The 20,897-nt window shown below is 35.3% G+C and overlaps 1 protein-coding gene across 3 annotated transcripts in view; it reads left to right on the top strand.

Annotated features, from left to right (window-relative positions):
- ALCAM (activated leukocyte cell adhesion molecule) overlaps positions 1 to 20,897 on the top strand; it is a 215,790-nt gene that overhangs the window by 186,270 nt on the left and 8,623 nt on the right. For 2 of the 3 annotated variants that reach the window (XM_011952957.1, XM_011952956.1), the window contains exons 12-14: positions 2,365 to 2,497; positions 4,403 to 4,441; positions 4,730 to 4,847. In XM_011952957.1, coding sequence (XP_011808347.1) covers positions 2,365 to 2,497; positions 4,403 to 4,441; positions 4,730 to 4,847 — 290 coding nt within the window. The remainder of the gene's footprint in view (positions 1 to 2,364; positions 2,498 to 4,402; positions 4,442 to 4,729; positions 4,848 to 20,897) is intronic. The other variant, XM_011952958.1, reaches the window with a different exon arrangement.

Genomic DNA, 20,897 nt, shown 5'->3' with positions numbered 1-20,897 from the left:
CATGGAGAAGGGAAGAACCATTGTGTCATGGTCAGTATCTGTTTTTAAAAGAATATAAATTGGATATTACTTCATGATCATTCATTCCTGAAATTTGAGTGATTAAAACATTAAGATGTACACTTTTCTGCAAAATAAGCTCATGCATCTCAGTATAACTGGGCTCCAATACTGTGCTCAATTTATGCACGTTAAGGGGTATTTCTTTTTAAAACTATGTCCTCGTGTAGGGATGGTGGAGAAGAACAATTACTGCTTCTGAATGTGTGGTCTGACATGCCTATGCAGTGCTAAGGCCAGAATAAGGCAAGCTACATACATAGTGTCTAGGACGTACCCTTCTGAACAAAAGGGTCATAAACCAGACCTTATTACTTATACCTTTTTATTTTAGTAATAGTAAAGGGTTAAGGATTTATTAACACTACCTGTTATTTTCTCTTACTATTAAGTCTTTGAGCCTCCCCCTAAAAGAAAGAGGAGAATCTGGCCTATACTGGAGGGATTCAGAACTGTAATCCCAGTAAATTGCCAATCTGCTTGGGTTGCTGACATACTTGTTAATTCCACTGTTCTCTACAACAGTCTTCATGTCTCCCTCTTCTCAGTATAATCAGTAAAGGCTTCTCAGGAGAACCCAGAGGTACCACTGGATTATTTGAATCTTCTGTGCTTCTTCTCAGATTTTGACCCAGTTGAAATTCGATAAACCATATATAAAGCAAAGAGCTGCAAATTAATTTTAAGTTACAATCTCCACTCTTCCTCTGTCCAGGGAAGTTGGGCCACTGTCCCAGCTTATGCCGTGCAGTTTTGCAGTGCAAAGTGGATTTTGGCTCTTTCAACTATAGGTGATGCATATATAGCTGCTTAACTCTAGGTATGGAAAGCCCCTAAAAGAGTGGCACACTTGAAGTGAATGACTCCTGATTTGGTTAAGTGTGATGGGGACACACAGTGAGAAAGCATCTAAGAGGAGGCAAAGAAGCTCTGGGGTCCTTAAACTTAGGAAAATGCAGTTTTCTTGATTTGGAATAAAGACTTGAGCCATCTAAATTGCAGACAATGTGCAGATCTGTTTTTAGCATCAAAAATGATTGCTTCTTTTCTACTCAATTGTTTTTACTCTCTAGTTCAATTTAAGTGATAAGTGCAGCAAAAAAGAGAACCTTTAGGTACTGGTGATACAGACATAGAACACAGAAACATAAGCACACAGTAAATTTTTGATTAATGAAAAGATATGAAGATTTAAAAGACCATCCTAGAAATGAGAAAATGTATTTTGTAGAGTTTAAAGTAACAAAAACAAAGATTCAGCGAGAAAGTCAGATGAAAACTCCTAGTAGGAAGTGAAAAAATAGCAGGTAAATTTACTATGAGGATAAAAATAATAATGCCATCTTTCATTGTCAAGGAGAAAGATTGATTCTGGCCCACTGGGTGATACGTTATTTTTCTTGTTCTAGGTTTGTGCTGATGCATCCATAATCTTTTATTTGTTCCCTCTCAGATTTATGGTGAATCTGTTATTTTACAACTACAAGATGTCTCTGCCCCGCCTCCACCCCCAGCAACTAGAAGATATCCAAAACATGAGACTGGCTCTTGTCCTCAAGGCACTTACCATGTAGCTGAGGAGAAAGCAAACAGTATAGAAAGAGAAAAATGTAGGGAATGAGTTCATAAGTTGACCAAGAAATGAATGCAAGTACATCATTTGCCTCAACCATGTTGGGTTTAGGAGTCAAATCCTAGGGATGAGATTAAAGTAAATTGTATTTTATATTTGAAGGAAATAAATGCAGTGATTACCCTCATTAACACCTCACAAATGTTAGATGGACAGCAATCACTGAAAAATCATCCATCCTCTGTATTTACAACAGAAAACTTCAGAAAAAAATGGTTTCATGTACCCACGAGCAAATTATACATACATACGTACTTTGATATAATGGTTTAAGATAAAGGAATTAATTCCCACAGTGAAAAACAGTGACTAAATTTATAAATAATTAAAGTTATATATTTACTGACAGAAAATTGCTCATTAAATAGTCACCAATTATTTTGAAACAAGTATCATCAGGCCAAAATATTGACTAAACCTGAGATTCTGTTTAAAAATAAGAGTTTAACTTAATTATTAGAATTCACAAAAACCCAGAAATTTCATTATGGATTTACTAACCTTTGTAGATATTTGCATACGTGGGTCTTGATCTATGATCTTACGTAGCTTTTGAACACCAGAATGCTCTACAGAGCCCCACACCTATCCTATTACATTCATTACTACTCTTTCCTATGCTTTTTAATCCATTTTCATTTCTAAACCCATCTTTTTTCTTCTTTTTCCAGACAGAGGAATCTCCTTATATCAATGGCAGGTATTATAGTAAAATTATCATTTCCCCTGAAGAGAATGTTACATTAACTTGCACAGCAGAAAACCAACTGGAGAGAACAGTAAACTCCTTGAATGTCTCTGCTAGTGAGTATTTTATTTCTGGCATTACAAAAGTAAGAAAATTTGAAGTTATTCTTCATTAGTTTAAAATCTTCAATTCCATCTTCCTGTACTGCATTATGGTAAGTTTTATTTATTTATTTTGCATTTGGTATCATCATCATAAAATTATTTTTCCTTTTTTCCTGGTGTCCATTCTTGTACTATCCTTGTCTTGACAGTTAAATCATTTCATGTTTTATGGGTCAGAGGCCTTATCCTGTACAGGAATAGTTCTCAAAAACAACAGAGAACAAAAAATAAGTTTCTCTTATTTAATTCATGCTTTATGTTCAGAGTGGAGGTAATTCAAAGATCATCTCAAAACATTTTTGTGGCAGTTTTAAATTTGGTAAATTTTTAATTCCCTTTGGTCTATTATTTTGCCTTCTAATCCTTTGTGGTATTTATCCTACCCTTATCAACATAAGGGTACTAGAATGCCACATGTTTAAAGTCATTTAGCAAACTAGCAAGAGTGATTTTAGAATTCATGAATCTAGTTTACAAAATTGTTCCTTTTGTCATATCATATTTGAACTATAGCCAAAAATCAAATAAGTGAAACTATCTCAGAGAATGTGGAAAAATCTGTCGATGTTGAAATCAGGGTAATACATACATACCAACAACAGCTTCTTCAGAAAACAATTGTCATTTCATGTGAAATTGTCCATAATCTTCAATTTTATAGTTATTCCTATTGCTTTGTCAACCTTAAATCAGGACTGGCCTAGAATGAGGCTCAGTTCTGGACAGGATGCTAACTGACCTGCCAAACTTTCATTCTTCATTCAGCTGAAAACCTGTATATGACATTAGCAGGCTAGGACTACACTAGCTGGGAATTAGCAAGAGCTAGGAGAAAATAATCGTCAAAAAATAATGGTCCCTCACAGATTATGACTGGAATAGAAAGGCCTAATGGATTGACAGGAGAAAAGAACCAAACAAATTTAACTCTAAAATAGGAGCATTGACTTCTCAGAATGCAATTCAGTGAGTATTGATTTGTCCCACCTAGAAAGAGAACCTACCCTTTCTTCCTGAACACAAGTTTCTCTTTTTATGTTAACCCATTGAATGTTATGCTTCAGTTTTCTAGGCCTTGCAGTGACTTTATCAACATTTAATACAGTCATTTTCAAATTCAGTGAGCACCTCCTGAGATGCCAATTTAGTATGTATGAAGATAGGTACGGGAATCTGCATTTTATCAAATGTCACTGGCAGTTCTGATACATGCCCATGCACATTGAAGATTATTTATAAAGTTTAATGTTAGATAATAATTCAGCACAGTGGTAATTCTTAAAATGGACCAAGAGCATGGCACTATCAGAGTCATTTAGAGGGCTTTGCAAACTTCATATATGTTGCTTCTTAATCTCGGAGGTATCCCCAGTCAGTTTGAACCTCTACTCCTACTACTTTGAGAACATCTGTAGTCCTAAGTTCTTGACACTAGAGAAAGACAATGAATTCTCCTATATCAGGGCAGGAAAGTTGAGAAAAGTTGATAAACACCACACTGTAGACTTCCTAGGTGCCAGCTTGTTTCCCTAAAAAAAGAATGACTATTAAAAGGTGGTAGATAGTGGGAAAATCAATATGGATTTCAGATTAATTCTATAGGCCATCAGTTATGAAATTTTCTATGGTAGATTAATATCTTTGCAATTGTAGCTCCTCTCCTTTCCTTAAAACCAGATTAATTTCTTTGTAGGCAAGGTCATACTTTATTAAGTGTGTTTTTTTTTTTTTTTACTCTTAGTTGTAGAATAGACATTTTATCTTTGAGTATTATTACATCATACTATAATGGTAAAGGTGACTTTCATATATCAACAAATTTTGTTTTTAATTTCATATTAACATTTTTCATTTCAGTAAGTATTCCAGAACACGATGAGGCAGACGAGATAAGTGGTAGGTACTATGCTGCCGACTCTTCTTCCTTAACTATCAGCTCAAGATTTATGAAGTGTCATGGTATAAGTAATTTTCTTAGCTGTCCACAATTTCGACTTGAATTAAAATACCAAATGAGACAAGATAGTAAGAATGCTAAAATTTTACCCTTTAAAAATCACAAGTTTGCATGTTAATTACTGTAGTGAGCTTTAGTCATTTTTAATACAAAGTAGTAGCTAGATTGACTTTCTGAAAATCCTTGGCATTGTCTGTAATTGCATGGACTTTTCTTCTTTTTTGCAGATGAAAACAGAGAGAAGGTGAATGACCAGGCAAAACTCATTGTGGGAATCGTTGTTGGTCTCCTCCTTGCTGCCCTTGTTGCTGGTGTCGTCTACTGGCTGTACATGAAGAAGTCAAAGTGAGTTGTGGAAAAAAGATCTTCATCGTTCATTGAATTTCACTGGGAGAAAATACAATGTACTAATTTTGCTCACTCCAGTTGTGCATATAATTTATACAATAAGGAAGATGTATCCCCCAAATCAGGTTGATTATATATTTTGTTTCAACTAATTTTGACTACTTTGCCCTTGTCAGGGACATGGCCTGGGATACTGTTTCTCACGTGTCCCTTTATTTGTCTCAATCAATAGTCTGAATTCAATTATTTGATTTTTTCAGTGCTTAAGTGAATTTTTTAAAGCATATACTTCCTAAAGGTCAACCACCATAGACCTTTTGGTTGAGACTGGAGAAGATTAATTAAAAGTACCTAGTACATCTATCTTGTAGGGACTGCCAGGTAGGTCTTTGCAGTGACACATCTGGCCAGCAATGAAACTGCTACTGAGGTAGGAATATCTTCTTGTTATTACTCCCATATTCTGGTTAGTTGACTTTGATCCATATGAGAGTCTATTTCAGAGAAAAACATGTCATTATGTCAACTTGAATTTTTAAAAATGGATTAGTCAAAGTACCAAGACTACTTTAAAAATTCTTTAGAGATGTTAGATTAAACATTATTAGTTATATGATATTACAGATAGTATGAACCTTACAAATTATCTAATGTGGTTTATAAGGAAAATTTGATAAACTAATAAAGATTCTTAACATACACACATGCCTTATACTTCTCATCATCTCACTCCCAACCTTAGATTCAGATGCAATTGATAGGGGTGGGGTTCCAGCATTTGCACTTTGAAAAAGTTTCACTGGTGATTCTGTGGCATGCTGCTAGTTTCAAACACAGGTTTTAAACCACCTTATCTTATAAATGAGTACATTAATTTTTGCAATGGGATGTCTATAGCTACTGGAACTTTGTACTTCATTTTATATTTTCCTTATGTCTGATATGTCCCCCTTAAAAAACATAAGAAAGTTGATTTAAAAGAAAATCAAAAGAAAAATCAGATTTAAATCAGGACCCATGATCTCACCCTGTAAAGATGCCAACTCCAATGAAGCAATAATTCAAATGGAGCTGCCATCCAAAGGAGGCAGAAGCTCTGAAATGGTGAAGTCACATAGCAGCATGAGCATGTTCTCACAGCACATCTATAAAGTACATACCATTATTATTCGTATTTTACATTTGAAAACTCTGAGGCAGAGAATGGCTAAATGACTTTCCTAAGGTTACATAGCTTGGAAGGCACAGAATTTTTATTTGATTTAAGGCAGTGATGTTTTAGAATCTTTGTGTTTAATGGGTAGGCCATACTTTATCTCACTGTGCTTTATTTTGTGCCACATAAGGCAGAAACATTTCTCCTGTTGTGTGTTGTCACTGATGTACATGATGCCCACTCTCACCTTATGGCACAACTGTTCCTCATCTTGGCCTTTCTCTCCTTAGTCTTAAGCAGCCCGCACCAATACTTGGTGTACGAGTCAGGATTCTACAGAGAATCAAACCAGTAGAGGGTGTGTGTGTATATGTGTGTCTGTGCACAAAGAAAGATTTATTATAAGGAATTGACTGACATGATTATGGAGGTTGAGAAGTACCAAGGTCTGCAGTTCCTGACAGCTTCCTAGCTGGAGACACAGTAGAGTTAATGTGTAGTTCCAGTCTATGTCCAAAAGCCTGAGAACCAGGAAGGTATAAGTTCCAGTCTGAAACCCAGATGGGCTAAGACCCAGGAAGAACTAATGTTTTCGTCCCAGACTGGAAGCAAGAAAAAAACAATGTACCAACTCAAGTGGTCAGGTAAGGAGAAGTTCCCTCTTACTAAGCCTTTTTGTTTCATTCATATCTTCATTGATTAAATGAGGCCCACCCACATATAGAGGAGGGCAATCTGCTTTACTTAGCCTACTGATTCGATTCAAATGTTAATCTCACCCAGAGACACCCTCACAGACACAGCCAGAATAATGTTTGACCAGATGTCTGTGTACCACATGACCCAGTCAAGTGGACATATAAAATTAACTATCACAACTTGGTAACAAATACGTTCTTTTTCTCAATGAACATTTTATCTATAAACACTTCACATGGGTTTGTGTCCATGGTATCTATAGAAAAGTTGGAAGACCTGTGCTATGTAAATGAAAGGAAAAACAGACAGTTGCCCAGAGGCAACATCCATTTTATAGAAGTTCTCCTATGTGTACAGGTTTCCTGATATTCAAATCTTGTCCTCCCTTTATAATCCGTGATAACTTACTCACAAATCCAACAGCTTGCGTTCTAGGGTGTTTTCATTTTATTATGACTTCTGATTCACTCCACAGTAATTTTATTTCTTAAAATAATGAACATAAAATGTCCTTGTATCTTGAAAATTAGCTGAAAAAAAGAAAAAAACTATAATTCTCTACATTAGAGTCAAATACATGTTAAATTCTTGGAGCACCACCAACATCCAGTATTTCGTCAGACACCATTTGTCCCTCTATGAATACAATGTGTGTATGTGTTCTTTCCTTTGTTTCTTCGTGTGGTAACCCTAAATTAAAATCATGAATAAATAATTGCTGGACACTGGCTTCATGGTGTCTTTAGGTGAAAGCCTCAAGCATTTCCTTTAAAATATTTCATTAAATTAAGCTCAGCTTCTACCACCTGACCTGACCATTCATCTAAATAACTATTACCTAATTGAAAAGTTCACTAACTCTGACAGAGTTGATATTATTGGTAATCAAAGTAATAAGTTGCAATTCTCATCCAAAGCATCAAAGCTTTTTATTAAGAATGTGTGGAATACTTCAGATTTGCTAAGTGCTTTGCATTCCTGATTAGTTGTTCCTTGCTTGTGCCTTCTGAAATAAGCCAGCATTTTTGGAATACGAATTAGTCTCTTAACCCTTCAAGCTGCTCATTCAGAGTAAGTTCAGATTCATAATAAGATCTTTCAAGTTAAGAATGTCTAAGCCCATTTTTGTGATACGCTAGCAAAGCAGTGAAATTTTAGCAACATTTAGCTAAATTCTTTGCACTGATAATTTTAAAAGTCACTGGAGAGAGATAAGAAAAACAGTCTTTTATTTCTAGTAAAATTTAAGAGTACATTTGCTAATATACCTAGTGGTTATTCAGCCATCATTCACTCGTTATTCCACTAATAGAAGCTACATATTTTTATTATAATTTTCAAAAATAGAAAACTGGAGCAAGAAAGACTTAGCAATTGTGTTCTTTTTCTATTGTGAAATGACATATTCATTTAGGAGTAAGGACTCATGGCTCTTTTGCTGCTTTAATCCATATGACTTCCCAGTGGAAATTTTTTGTTTAAAAAAAAACAAAACTGAAGATGTTTTGATGACGAGAATAGATGACTCTGATTTTTTTCCATGTATGTAGGGTATTAACTATCAGAGTCAGGAAAAGGCATTAATTAGTCCACCCTATATCTAGTCGTTTAACAGGTGGAAAAGCACTGAAGAACTAGAGATACTTCAGTGGTTACTTTCTACTATGTTTTCCATTTCTCTCCACCCTGTCCTCCGAACATGGTTTTTAGTTCTACCGGAAGATAAATGTTACTATTTAAGATCTATTCCTGTCTTGCATATCTCATAGTACAAGAACTAATGAAAAATTAAAAGAGCTGAAGTTAAAGGAAAAATGTAAAGGCAGAGTGATGTAGACACAAACTTCTTCACTTCATATTAAGACCGTAATCTCCAGGTTAGTTGTGTTTAAGAGACTCTGACCTCCATAATTCCTATAACTAAACTGGACGCAAGTGTTAACCAAACATTTGTAATCTCAAAATAGTCATTGTGTAAATCTTGGAAACTTACTGAGAGATTTACCATTTGCAACTAAGGAATTCAAGACTATTTTCATGAAAATTAGCGTGTAATATACAAATAATCTGGAAATCTAAAAGTGAGAAATACCCTTTAGTTAGTTCTGCCTTATACGATGCTTTATTATTCCAGTACTCTCTTGGAGGAAAACAGAGACAATCCTAAATTGGCTGAAGGGCTAAAGAGGACTTGCCTACAACGCTGAAACCTCAATAAACAATGTTATGTTAACATTGTTAATTAAGCCTTTCTAGAATCCTTCCTGTTGGTGTCTCTTAATATATGGAACACGATCTTGCAAGAAAGTTGATTTTAACTGAATTCTATTTCCCGGTCAATACTCAGCTAAAAGCAAATATATGTTCTCATAGGGGAAGAGGGACTCATCACTGAATAAATTGAAAAGATAGTGCTGGAGGACAGCACATTTTAAGTAACTTTTCTCATTTATCACTACATGAGAAGCTACTGTTTTTCTCTCTTTTGTTTTTTGGTATTGTTTACTGAAATCCTCAACAATTTAATGATGTACATACCATTAACCCCATTTTGTAGTATCTAAGTCTCAGTGGGGTTAACCTGCTCAAGATATCATAAGTAGTATCTTATTCTAAATTCCATATAGTATTTTCAAATCTATTTTTCTCCCTTACCAGGACTTTTTTGGAATTAAAATTTTAACTCTGACTTTGATTGGCTGCTGGTATTTAATTGGTACTATGGGGGAAAGGGCATGATCTTAAGGGCAGGGCTGACACAGCCTGTCTCTCTCCACTTGTATGAGAAGTCAGACTAAACCAAACATTGACTTCTCTCTCTTTCTCTACCCATGACCTGGCAGGCTGCCAGAAGGAAGAAAAGAATATACCTCACTATCTTATCAAACCATAAATAATAGAGGGGACTTGACAGGAAATAATGTGGAAATGCCAGAGTCTCCATCTAGTCAATCATAGGGTCACTGGCCACTCACAGAGCAGCACCATCCATGGCCCTCTCCTCTTCTACTGCGTGTGACCTGAAAGTTTCCTCAAGGAAGAAAGGGCTTGCATCAAAATATAATGTGTTCCTATTTCAAAATGTCCTCTCTATATATTCATTTCATTTTATTTTTATAAAAAAGATCACACATTTTAGATACATTTTCCAAAGGTGAAGGAACAAAAACATCCCGTTCTCTGGCATGAGCCAAGCTGTGTGTGTCCCATCATCTGCCCTAAAGAAACATTTTGAGCTGTGATGCTGAGTGCATGCAGGTGGCATCCTGTTTTCATGCATATTCAGCATAGTTGCGTTTATTTTGATCCCCCAGCCTTTTACCTAATGGCTGTCATATTCACTATTGACCAAGATGGAAAAGCCATTTTCCGTTTTCACTGAGGACACAAGAATTCCCTATTTCCTTGTAGAGTCTTAGAAATTCTAAAGACATAAAATTTTAGTGAGGAGTTTCTTTGTACAGTCTTAGGAATTCTAAAGCTATAAAATTGTAAGTTGTAGTAATAAGACCAACTATTTATTCTTCTCTATTTCCTTCTTCAATCAAGAAATTGCTGACAACTCTCAGTGGGGATTAGTGTCCTGCTCTCCTCGTCTAGTTTGTCATTAAACTTGGCCCAAGGGGAGACTCCTTCTACTGAGCTGTGACCAAAGAAGGGGAAAAAATAACCATACTCCTGGGCATGACCCTAAATACCTGCACAGGTGTCAATGGCCAGTTTGCCAGAAGTGGTAACTCTATACTGCCAAGATGCCAGTCCTAAATACCAACAGCTCTGGTACCTTCTGTGGTGTGAGGCAGGCATGCTCATGGAAAACACTCCTCTAACTATCAAAATATAAGGATTCCTTACACCCCGTCTAAGAGAGTTTTCAATTTGTTATACAAACTGAAAGCCTGCTTGGAAAACCTAAAATCTCATGTACTCTATTACGTGTGAATCATTTTAACTGAGTATTGCTTTGGTTTTCTAAATATAAAATTCTATTATAGCATTTTATTGAACTTTTCCAAATGATACCAACCAGATTATGATTTGCTGGTTGCACCTACCACTGTTATCCCCCTTCACTTGTCCTGCCTCCTCCATTCTCTCACTGTACCATTGTTCAATTAAAGGTATACTTAGGGGATACCCCCAAAACAATCCCCTACCCCTTTTGAGATCTCAAAACAAGTATAGAATATTGGGAAAATCTCACCAAAAAAGGTTTTAAATCTTCTGAAAATTTATTTGAAAGTGACTTTAGCCCTTTGAAGGCACTGCACTTAAGGGAATTTCGCAGAACGAGGAGTTGAGACTTAGATTTAACTTCTCTTCTGCTACTCAGTAGCTTTATGGCCTTGGCCGTTAGCTCCCTGACTCACCTTCAGTTTGGTGAGGCCCTGCATGTCACCTGCCAGCTGCTTTCACATACACTATCATATTTATCCTCACACCAGCTCTATGAGGAAATCCAGTTGTTTTCCCTATTTATAGATGAACAAGCATGCTTAAGAGGAGGGATTGTCTAAGATCTTGGAACTCAGACTTAACACATGAGGATAAAAACCCAGGCTTGCAGACCCCAAGGCTAAGAACCCTCTCTGCCTTGCAGCTTAGACTAAAGGGTCACCTTTAGTGCTTCTTCGCACGGTAACTTACTATGATCCTGTAATTTAAGTTTTCTCTCATATTTAAGGTTGTTAAAAAGAGGTACCAATGAGAAAAAATTTTAAATAAATAACCATCATAATGTATATTTTATAAATTATAAAATATAGATGTATATATACCATATATATACATATATATTTTAAAGCCAGCCAGGTTATGGTTTTTTGTTATGCTATGATAACAAAATACTATAAACTGGGTGGCTTTAAAAAAAACAAAAACAGAAATTTATTTCTCACAGTTCTGGAGACCGGGAATTTCAAGATCAAGGCACCAGCAGATCTAGTGTCTGGTAAGGGCCTACTTTCTGGCTCATAGAGGTGCCTTCTTGCTGTAACTTCACATGATGGCAGGAGGCAAGAGAGTTCTCCAAAGTCCCTTTTACGAGGGCACTAATCTCATTCATAAGGGCTCCACCTTTATAGTTTAATCATGTGATGGTCATGTCATCTATTTCAGGGGGACACAAACATTCAGTATATAGCAGTGACTACTACTCCTGTCAAGATATAGAGCATTCCATCACCCCAGAAAGTTCCCTTAGACTGCTTTTTTGTCCAACCCCATCATTCCTGTCTCCTTAGGAAACCACTGTGCTAGTTGTTAAGATCAGAGGTTGCTTGCCTAATCTTGAACTTCATACAAATGGAATTATAGAGAAGGCACTCTTTTATATTGGGCTTCTTCCCCGTAACATGTTTTTGAGATTATTCATGTTGTTACATATATTAGTGGCTTCTTTTTTTATATTGCTGATAGTGTTTAACCATTAGAATATGCCACATCTTTAAAATCCATTCTCTTCTTGGACGTCTGGATAGTTTCCAGGTTGGGCTTCTCTGAATAGTATGGCTAAAATAAACATTTTTATACAGTGGTTTTTTTTTGGCCATATGTTTCTGTTCTCTTGGGTAAAAACCTAGGAGTGGAATTGCTTGATCTTCTGGCAGACATTTGTTTATGAGAAACTACCATGCAGATTTCCAAAATAGTCATCCTGCTTACAACTCCCACCAGTCGCATATGAGAGTTTTAGTTCCTTCGCATTCCTGCCTAAATCTGGTATTATTCTGTTGAATTTTAGCCATTCTAGGAGGTGTGAATTAATAACTAGTTTTGATTTTAACTTGCATTTCCTTGAGATCTAATAATTTTAAGCTCCATAAATGTATTGGTTATCTTATATCTTCCTTTGTGAAGTGACAATTCAAATCTTGTGCCTGTGATTTTATTGATATTTGTCTTTCTGTAATTGATTTGTAAGAATTCTTAACATATTTTGTATTAAAATCCTTTGACATATATAGATATATTTGAACATTTTTTCCTAGTCTGTAACCTGGTTTTCCTGTACTTAATGCTGTCTTTTGATAAGCAGAAATTATTCCTTTTGATGAAGAACAGCATATCAATTTTTCTTATTATGTTAGTGCTTTTTGTGTCTACTATATGAAATCTTTGCTCATCCCAAAGTGGCAAAGGTATTTTCCTATGTTATTTCCTAGAAACTTTTAAACTTTGACATTTAAGGGTATGATCTATCTAAAATTTGGTGTCTAGTGTGAGATAAAGGTGGGATTTTGTTTGGCTTTTGGTTGTGCTATATCTATTTATCAAGCCATTCCAGCACTTTGTCAAAAGAACTTTCTTTCAGTCTTAACACATTTGTCAAAACTTACCATAATAGTAGGAGGCTTTCAACTGTGATAATCTTCTGGTTGTTTCAGAGATCTTATTTCTTTACATGTTCATATAAATTTTGGCAACTTGCAAATTTCTGTGCCACAAAAAAAATTTTGTAGCATTAGCACTGCTTTTAATATACAAACAAATTTGGGTAGATTTGATAACCTACAAATGTTTGGTCTTCAAATCCGTGATCATGTATCTCTTCATTTACTTGGCTCTTTTCAATTTTTTCTTAGTAATATTTCAAATTTTAAATGTAGATACTTGATATGTCCTTAAAAGTTTACTCCTGTATGTTTATATGTTTTGCAGCTATTATAAATGCAATTAATTTTGTAATGTTTCATTTTTCCTACTAGTATGTGAAAATGTGATTAATTTTTTATGTTGAAATGTATACTACCATCTTACTAAATTACCTTGTTAGTAGTTATATTAGTTATTTTGTGGATTCCCATGTAAACAATGATTGCATCTGCAAATGGGGATAACTTTACTCCTTCCCATCTACTTTATATACCATTTATCTATTTTGCTTGCTTTTTTGCACTCATAGGCAGCTCCAGTACAAGTCTGAATAGAAATGTTCAGAACAGACGTCTTTGCATGTTTCCAATCTTAGAGGGGAAATTGCTCAATAGTATGTTGCTAGCTGTATATCCCTACCCAGAGTTAGTCAAACTGCAGAGTTAAGGGTATAGTTCTCCACATTACCTAGTCTGCCCTAGAATTCTGACTCCACCTGCAAGGAGTTAGGGTCCAACCACAAAGTAAGAGGGAAGAGTACACACAATATCACCCTTACTTCTGACACCAAATGCAAGTTTTGGTGTTTCCCAAAACAGTCCTCAGGTTTGATAATTGACTAGAAAGATTCACAGAACTTACTAAAATTTTTATATTCCTGGTTATATTTATTACAAGAAAATGTTACGTTAAAAATCAGCCAAGGGAAGAATAAATAGGACAGAGTCTAAGAGATTCCAAATGTGAAGTTTCCATTGTCCTCAGGGATATATTATTCTACCAGCATCGACATGTGATGAAAGCATGGAGTATGGCCAACCTGAAAGGCTCACCCAAACTTTAGTGTCCAGAGTTTTCATTAGGCTTTATTACACAAGCATGATTAATTGGTTGAACTTAACCTCCAGCCTGTCTTCTCCTGAGGTCAATCTGATATCACATAGCTCAAAGCTCCCTCCTTAAACTATGATTGGCCTTTCTGGTATCATTATACCCCACCCTAAGACTGATTAGTGTAGAAGGCCCTGCCCTGAGACATCTCATTAGCATAAGCTATCAGGTATAATTTAAGGAAGCAACATAGATAAGAAAGCCTGTATAACTCATAAAATTCCAACTGTTTAGATGTTGGCTCCCAGCAACTGAAAACAAAGGTCACATCTCTCTTTGGATGAAGCCAAATTCTTTACTACAAAATATCCTTTATCAGGTTGAATAACTTTTTCACTATTCCTAGATTACCAGTAGTTTTTATCACAAATCATTGAATTTTCTCAAATATTCTTCTATATCTATTAAAATAATCATATTGTTTACTCTGTTAATATGGTAAATTACATTCATTGATTGTCGAACGGTAAGCCAGTCTTGCATTCTTGAAATACATCTCAGTCTATTATGGTGTATCATAATTTTCATATATTGATGGATACTATTTACTAACATTTTATTAACAATTCTTTTGTCTATGTTCATGAGGAATATTGGTCTGTAATTTTCTTATAACATTCCCATCAAGTTTTGGTACTAGAGTAACGTGGATCTTATAAAATGGATCGATAAAAGGGCCCCATCCTCTTCTTTTTCCAAGTTTGTTAATTCATTAAATGTTTGATGGAATTCAATAATGAAACTAACTGGACCTTGCGTTTTCTTCATGAGAACTTGCTTCAAAACAAAATGTAATTTTTTTTTTTTTTTTCTGTTTAAGACAGAGTTTCACTCTTGTTGCCCAGGCTGGAGCGCAATGTCACCATCTCAGTTCACTGCAACCTCTACCTCCTGATTTCAAATGATTATCCTGCCGTAGCCTCCCGAGCAGCTGGGATTACAGGCATGCACCACCACGCCTAGCTAATTTTCATATTTTTTGTAGAGACAGGATTTCTCCATGTTGGTCAGGCTGGTCTTGAACTCCCGACCTCTAGTGATCCGCCCTCCTCAGCCTCCTAAAGCGCTGGGATTACAAGCATGAGTCACTGCACCTGGCCAAATTTCAATTTATAGATATAGGGCTACTTCTTTTTGAATAAGTTTTGGCAAGTTGCTCAATAATTTATCCATTTCATTTATATTATTGACATTTTTGCAAAAAAAAAAAAAGAATTTTTTTATCCCTTTTATGCCTGTGGGTTCTATAGTGATGACACTTTTTTGTTATCTGATATTGCTAATGTTTTTTTCTTTTATCGTTCTTAGTCTTTACAGAGTGTTATCAATTTTCATAATGACCTCAAATAACGTTTTGCTTTGTTTTTTATCTCTATTGCTTATTTTTTATAATTTTGCCTTTATAATTACTACTTTTTTCTTATTTAGATTTCCACTTTCTCTCTTTTCTCTAATTTCTTGAAATAAAAATTTCAGTTCTTAGTATTAGCCTTTCTTCTTTTATAAGACAAGCATTGAAATTATAAATTCCTCTCAGCACTGTCACCTGTATTCCACAAACATTGGTATGTTGTATTTTCGTATTCATTCAGTTAATGTTTCTCTGTGGTTTCTTCCTCGAAGTCAAGTGACTAGACCTGTATTAAGTTCCAAATATTTCTCATTTAATTCTTTTTTGTCAACACAACCTACTACATAATCTTTTAGTCTTTCAAAGTACATTGAGATTTATTTTTTGACCTAGCATGCAGTTTTTCCTTGTGAATATTGCATGGACACTTGAAAAAAGACTTATTGGGGGCTTATGGATGTAGTGTTTTATAGCTGTCAGTTAGGATTAAGTTAAGGTGGATAACTGTTTATTTAAATCTTCTTACCCCTACTTACTTTATTAAAATTATACAAAATCACTTCACATGTTATATAAGAAGGTAACAAGCATACACTTCCATTTCCCCTTCATGCATTTTGTGCCATTGTTGTTATTTATCTTACATCTAAGTACTAAGACTCACAACACACTCTCATTATTTTATGCTCTGCAGTCTATTATCTGTTTTAAAAATTAAAAGTTATGAGAAAACTTTCTTTTGTATCTACTTATTTACTCCTTCTAGCACTCTACTTATTTTTAGTGGATCTGAGCCTTTGTCTATCACTTTCATTCTGAAAAACGTCCTTTGACATTACTGGAAGTGCATGTCTACCGCCAGTAAATTCTCTGAGTTTTCATTTTTATGATAATGTTCTTATTTCATTTTTAATTTTGTTTGATATTTTCATGGGTACAGATTCCTAGGTTGATACTTCTTAGAATATTGAGCACCTTAAAGATGTGCCATTGCCTTCTGGATTGTATTGTTTTTAATGAGGAGTAGTTGGATTTTGGCCAGGTGTGGTAATGCACACCTGAAGTCCTAACTACACAAGGAGATCAGCCATGTGGGTGGCTCACACTTGTAATTCCACCAATTTGGGTGGCCGAGGCAGGCAAGTTGTTTGATGCCAGGAGTTTGAAACCAGCCTGACCAACATGGCAAAACCCTCTCCCTACCAAAAATACAAAAATTAGCCGGGCTTAGTGCCACACTCTTGTGATCCCAGCTATGCAGGAGGCTGAGACATGGGAATCACTTGAACCTGGGGGACAGAGATTGCAGTGAACTGAGATTACACCACTGCACTCCAACCTGGGCAACAGAGCAAGACTTTGTCTGGAAAGAAAAAAATAAAATAGAGGCTAAGGTGGGAGGATCACTTGAGTCCAGGAGTCCAAGGCTACAGTTAGCTGTAATTGTACCACTGAACTCCTAGCTGGGCAACAGAGCAAGACCCCATCTCTGGAGAAAAAAGAAGTAATTGGATATTATTTTTCACTGCTTTTGAAAATTTGGAAAAATTTCCAGCAATTTTTTTATATCTGTTTACCCTCTTTCTTTCTTCATAAGACTCCTGGTATACATATATTAGACTTCTTGAAATTGTCCCACAGATCTCTGGCTCAATTTTTAATGCCTTTGCTTTTTTTGAAAAGATTCATATTGCATAATTTCTATGTCTATAACTTAATTGTCACTGATTTTATTTCAGTTGCAATATCTGATCTTCCAGTAACCAGCTTCATGAAATTACCATTTCTGATCTGTGTTTCTCAGTTCTAAATATTCAACTTTATTTTCAATCTTCTCTTTGTCTTATTATTATATTAATGTTTTCCTTTAAACTCTTATAATCTTCTGTAATTCCTATTTTCTAATCCTTGACTACTAATTCAATTATTTGTAGGGTTTTATTAACTTTTTTTCTCCTAATTATAGGTCACATTGCTCTATTTCTTTGTATGTCTAGTAATTTTTGTTTGGATATTGGAAATCTAGATGTTATATTATTTTGAATTTTGTTTGGCAGGTAGCCAAGTTACTTATGGATCAGCTTAACTTTTTTGGAGCTTGGTTTTAAACTAGATTAGGATGGATGTATCCAAATTAGTACTTGGAGAAAGAATCAAAGGAATGCTTATGTAAATTTCTCATGCTGTTTTCTTTGCAAAATTCTACCTCTTTCCTGCAATTTTCATCATCTCCTTCCAGCCAAGTATGATTTCTGCCTCCTCAACTCAGTGAAAACTCTGTTTTCTGCTTGGGTCCTCATTTTTGGCACCACCAGAAAATACTTCCAGGCACAAAGCCTGGATTGTCATCGAGTGCAGCTTGTGGCTTTTCTCTTAGAAATCACACAGATCTAGGCCGGGCGCGGTGGCTCAAGCCTGTAATCCCAGCACTTTGGGAGGCTGAGACGGGCGGATCACGAGGTCAGGAGATCGAGACCATCCTGGCTAACACGGTGAAACCCCTTCTCTACTAAAAATACAAAAAAAAACTAGCCAGGCGAGGTGGCGGGCGCCTGTAGTCCCAGCTACTCCGGAGGCTGAGGCAGGAGAATGGCGTGAACCCGGGAGGCGGAGCTTGCGGTGAGCTGAGATCCGGCCACTGCACTCCAGCCTGGGGGACAGAGCAAGACTCCGTCTAAAAAAAAAAAAAAAAAAAGAAATCACACAGATCACAGTACTTTGCTACCTGTTGTCCAATGACAGAAAATATTTGTTCTTTTATCCTTTTTCTTAAAAATACATGTTTATGGCAAGAGAGCTAGCCCAGTGAAGCAACTGAAACATCTGTGGATTTTAGTATTCAAGAGAGGTCCTGGAACCAGCACCCTGCAGATACCAGGGACAACTGTACTATTTACTTCATCAGGATCATACATATTAAATGTTGGTGTAATCGTCTTATCAATTATTGAGAAAGTGATATCAAATTATTCACTAAAGACTGCATATTTATTTACTTCTCCCTTCAGTTATGTCAGGTTTTGCTTTATACTTTTATTAGGTACATGTACTTAAAATTGTTATAACTTCTTTATATATGAAAGCTTTTGTAATTATGAAATATCTCTCATTATCTCTGGTTATATGCCTTGCCATGAATTTTACATTGTTTGATGTTAATATAGCCACATGGCATGTGTATATGTAGTATTTACATGTATATCTTTTTCTTTTTATTTTCAATTATCTCTTTATATTTAAAATTCATCTTTCATGTAGAGTAAGAGAGCAAACTCTGACCTCGGGCTGTTGGTTAATTTTATAAATAAAGTTCTACTGCAACACAGTTATGCCCATTTCTTTATATATAGCATGTTTTATTTTCATGCTATAATGGCAGAATTAAAAACCGTTGAAAGAAAAGCCACATGTCCTGCAAGCTTAAAGTATTTACAAGTCTAAACCTTTAAGAAAAAATGTGTTAACCTCTGGTGTAGAGTATTTTGTAGAGTCTTGCTTACTTTGTACAGTTTGACAATCTTTGCCTTTTAACTGGAAGAGTTCACCACGTTATATTTAATTATCAGTTATATGTAAGACCACCTTCCTATCTGTTTTCTAGCTATCTTCTGTCCTTCCATCCTGCCTTCTTTTGAATTACTCAATTAAGTTTTAGTATTACATTTTAATACTTCTACTGGCCTTTTCACTATACCTCTTGGTATTTGTTTATTGTGCTTGCTATAAGGATTACAATAAGAACTCAAAACAATCTACTCATGTTAAAAATCTAAGATTTTTGAAGCATAATCCCTTTTAACTTCCTCTATCTTTGTTGCTATTATTGTCACATCTATTTTGTCTGCATATGTTATAAAGATCAACTATGTTTTACATATATTTGCATATGAAGCATATATATTAAACTGTTAGTTGTCTTTTAAAATATTTTACATATCTACAACATGTATTATTTTATATTTTCTCACATATCTGAGTTCCCATCTGATGTTATTTCCCTTCAAAGAACTTCCTTTAGTGCTTCCTTTAGGAAAGGTCTGATGGTGATATTTTTTTCTGCTTTCTTTCCATTTAATTTAATATGTCTTTCTTTTCCCTTTAAGTGAAGGATCTTTTCACTGATGTAAAATTTTGGGTTGAAAACTTTTCCTTTCAGCATTTTAAAGATGTTTAATTATCTCTGGTGTGCATTTTTTTCTGATGAGACATCACTTGTTATTTATGTTATTGCTCTCCTGAACAATTTTTATGTGGCACTTTCAAATATTTCTTTTTATATTTGCTTTTGGTTAGTATGTCTATGATTTACTTGAGTGTGTTTTTCTTTTTGCATTTCCTCCTTCCGGACTTCTGAGCATTTTGGATCTTCAAGTTAATGGACTTTATCAAATCTCGGAAATTTTCTCATTGTTTCTTCAAATATATTTTTGCCTCATTCTCTTTCTCTTCTATTTGACTTCAAATCCACACATGTCAGCATATGTTAGCCTGTTCACTGTCATCTCACAGGCCACTGAAGATCTGCTCGCTTTTCTTTTTTTTTCCACTGCCCTGGACTCCATCTCCTCACTTTTTTACTGTTTTCTTTCTCTCTGTTTTCTAGAATCTGTAACTTACATTTTTTTCCTTAGGTTCACTAATGCTTTCTTGTGCCACTTCCAATCTGATGTTAAGTGCATTTAGTGAATCATTCGGTATCAATATTCTAGTTTTCAGTCATATAATTATTTTTGTTCACATTTTTTGCTGCTGATATTTCCATCTGCTCTGTCATTGTTAGCATCTTTTCCTTTAAGCCATTGAGTGGGTATTATAATAATTGACTTAAAATTCTTGCCTGCTGATTCAAAATCTGTAAATCTGCATCACCTAAGGACATTCTCTGGACTTTGTGTTACATTTTTCTATTCTGTATATGTATTGAAACTTTTTTATTATATAATGGATTTTGTGGGTGATATGTTTTAGATTATAATTTCTGTTATATTTTTCTAAAGGATATGAGTTGTTTTTCCTAGCAGACAATTAAGTTACTGGCTAATTGCTCTCTACTGTCACCTTGTCCTTGTGATGGTTAATTTTACAGTTTGTATTCCATGTCTGTCTTAGGATGAACGTCTAGTGTCTAGTTCTTTTTTCTTTTCTTTTTTTTTGAGATGGAGTCTTTTTGTGTCACCTAGGCTGGAGTTCAAGGTGTGCTATCTCGGCTCATTGCAACCTCCTCCTCCTGGGTTCAAGTGATTCTCCCACTTCAGCCTCCCAAGTAGCTGGGATTACAGGCACACACTACCATGACTGGCTAATTTTTGTAATTTTAGTAGAGACAGGCTTTTTCCATGTTGGCCAGGCTGGTCTC

Source organism: Colobus angolensis, unplaced genomic scaffold, assembly GCF_000951035.1.
Source record: "Colobus angolensis palliatus isolate OR3802 unplaced genomic scaffold, Cang.pa_1.0 Scaffold353, whole genome shotgun sequence".
Classification (NCBI taxonomy): Eukaryota; Metazoa; Chordata; class Mammalia; order Primates; family Cercopithecidae; genus Colobus; species Colobus angolensis.
Note: the sequence above shows the minus strand (reverse complement) of the source record. Positions and strands in the feature narration are given on the sequence as shown.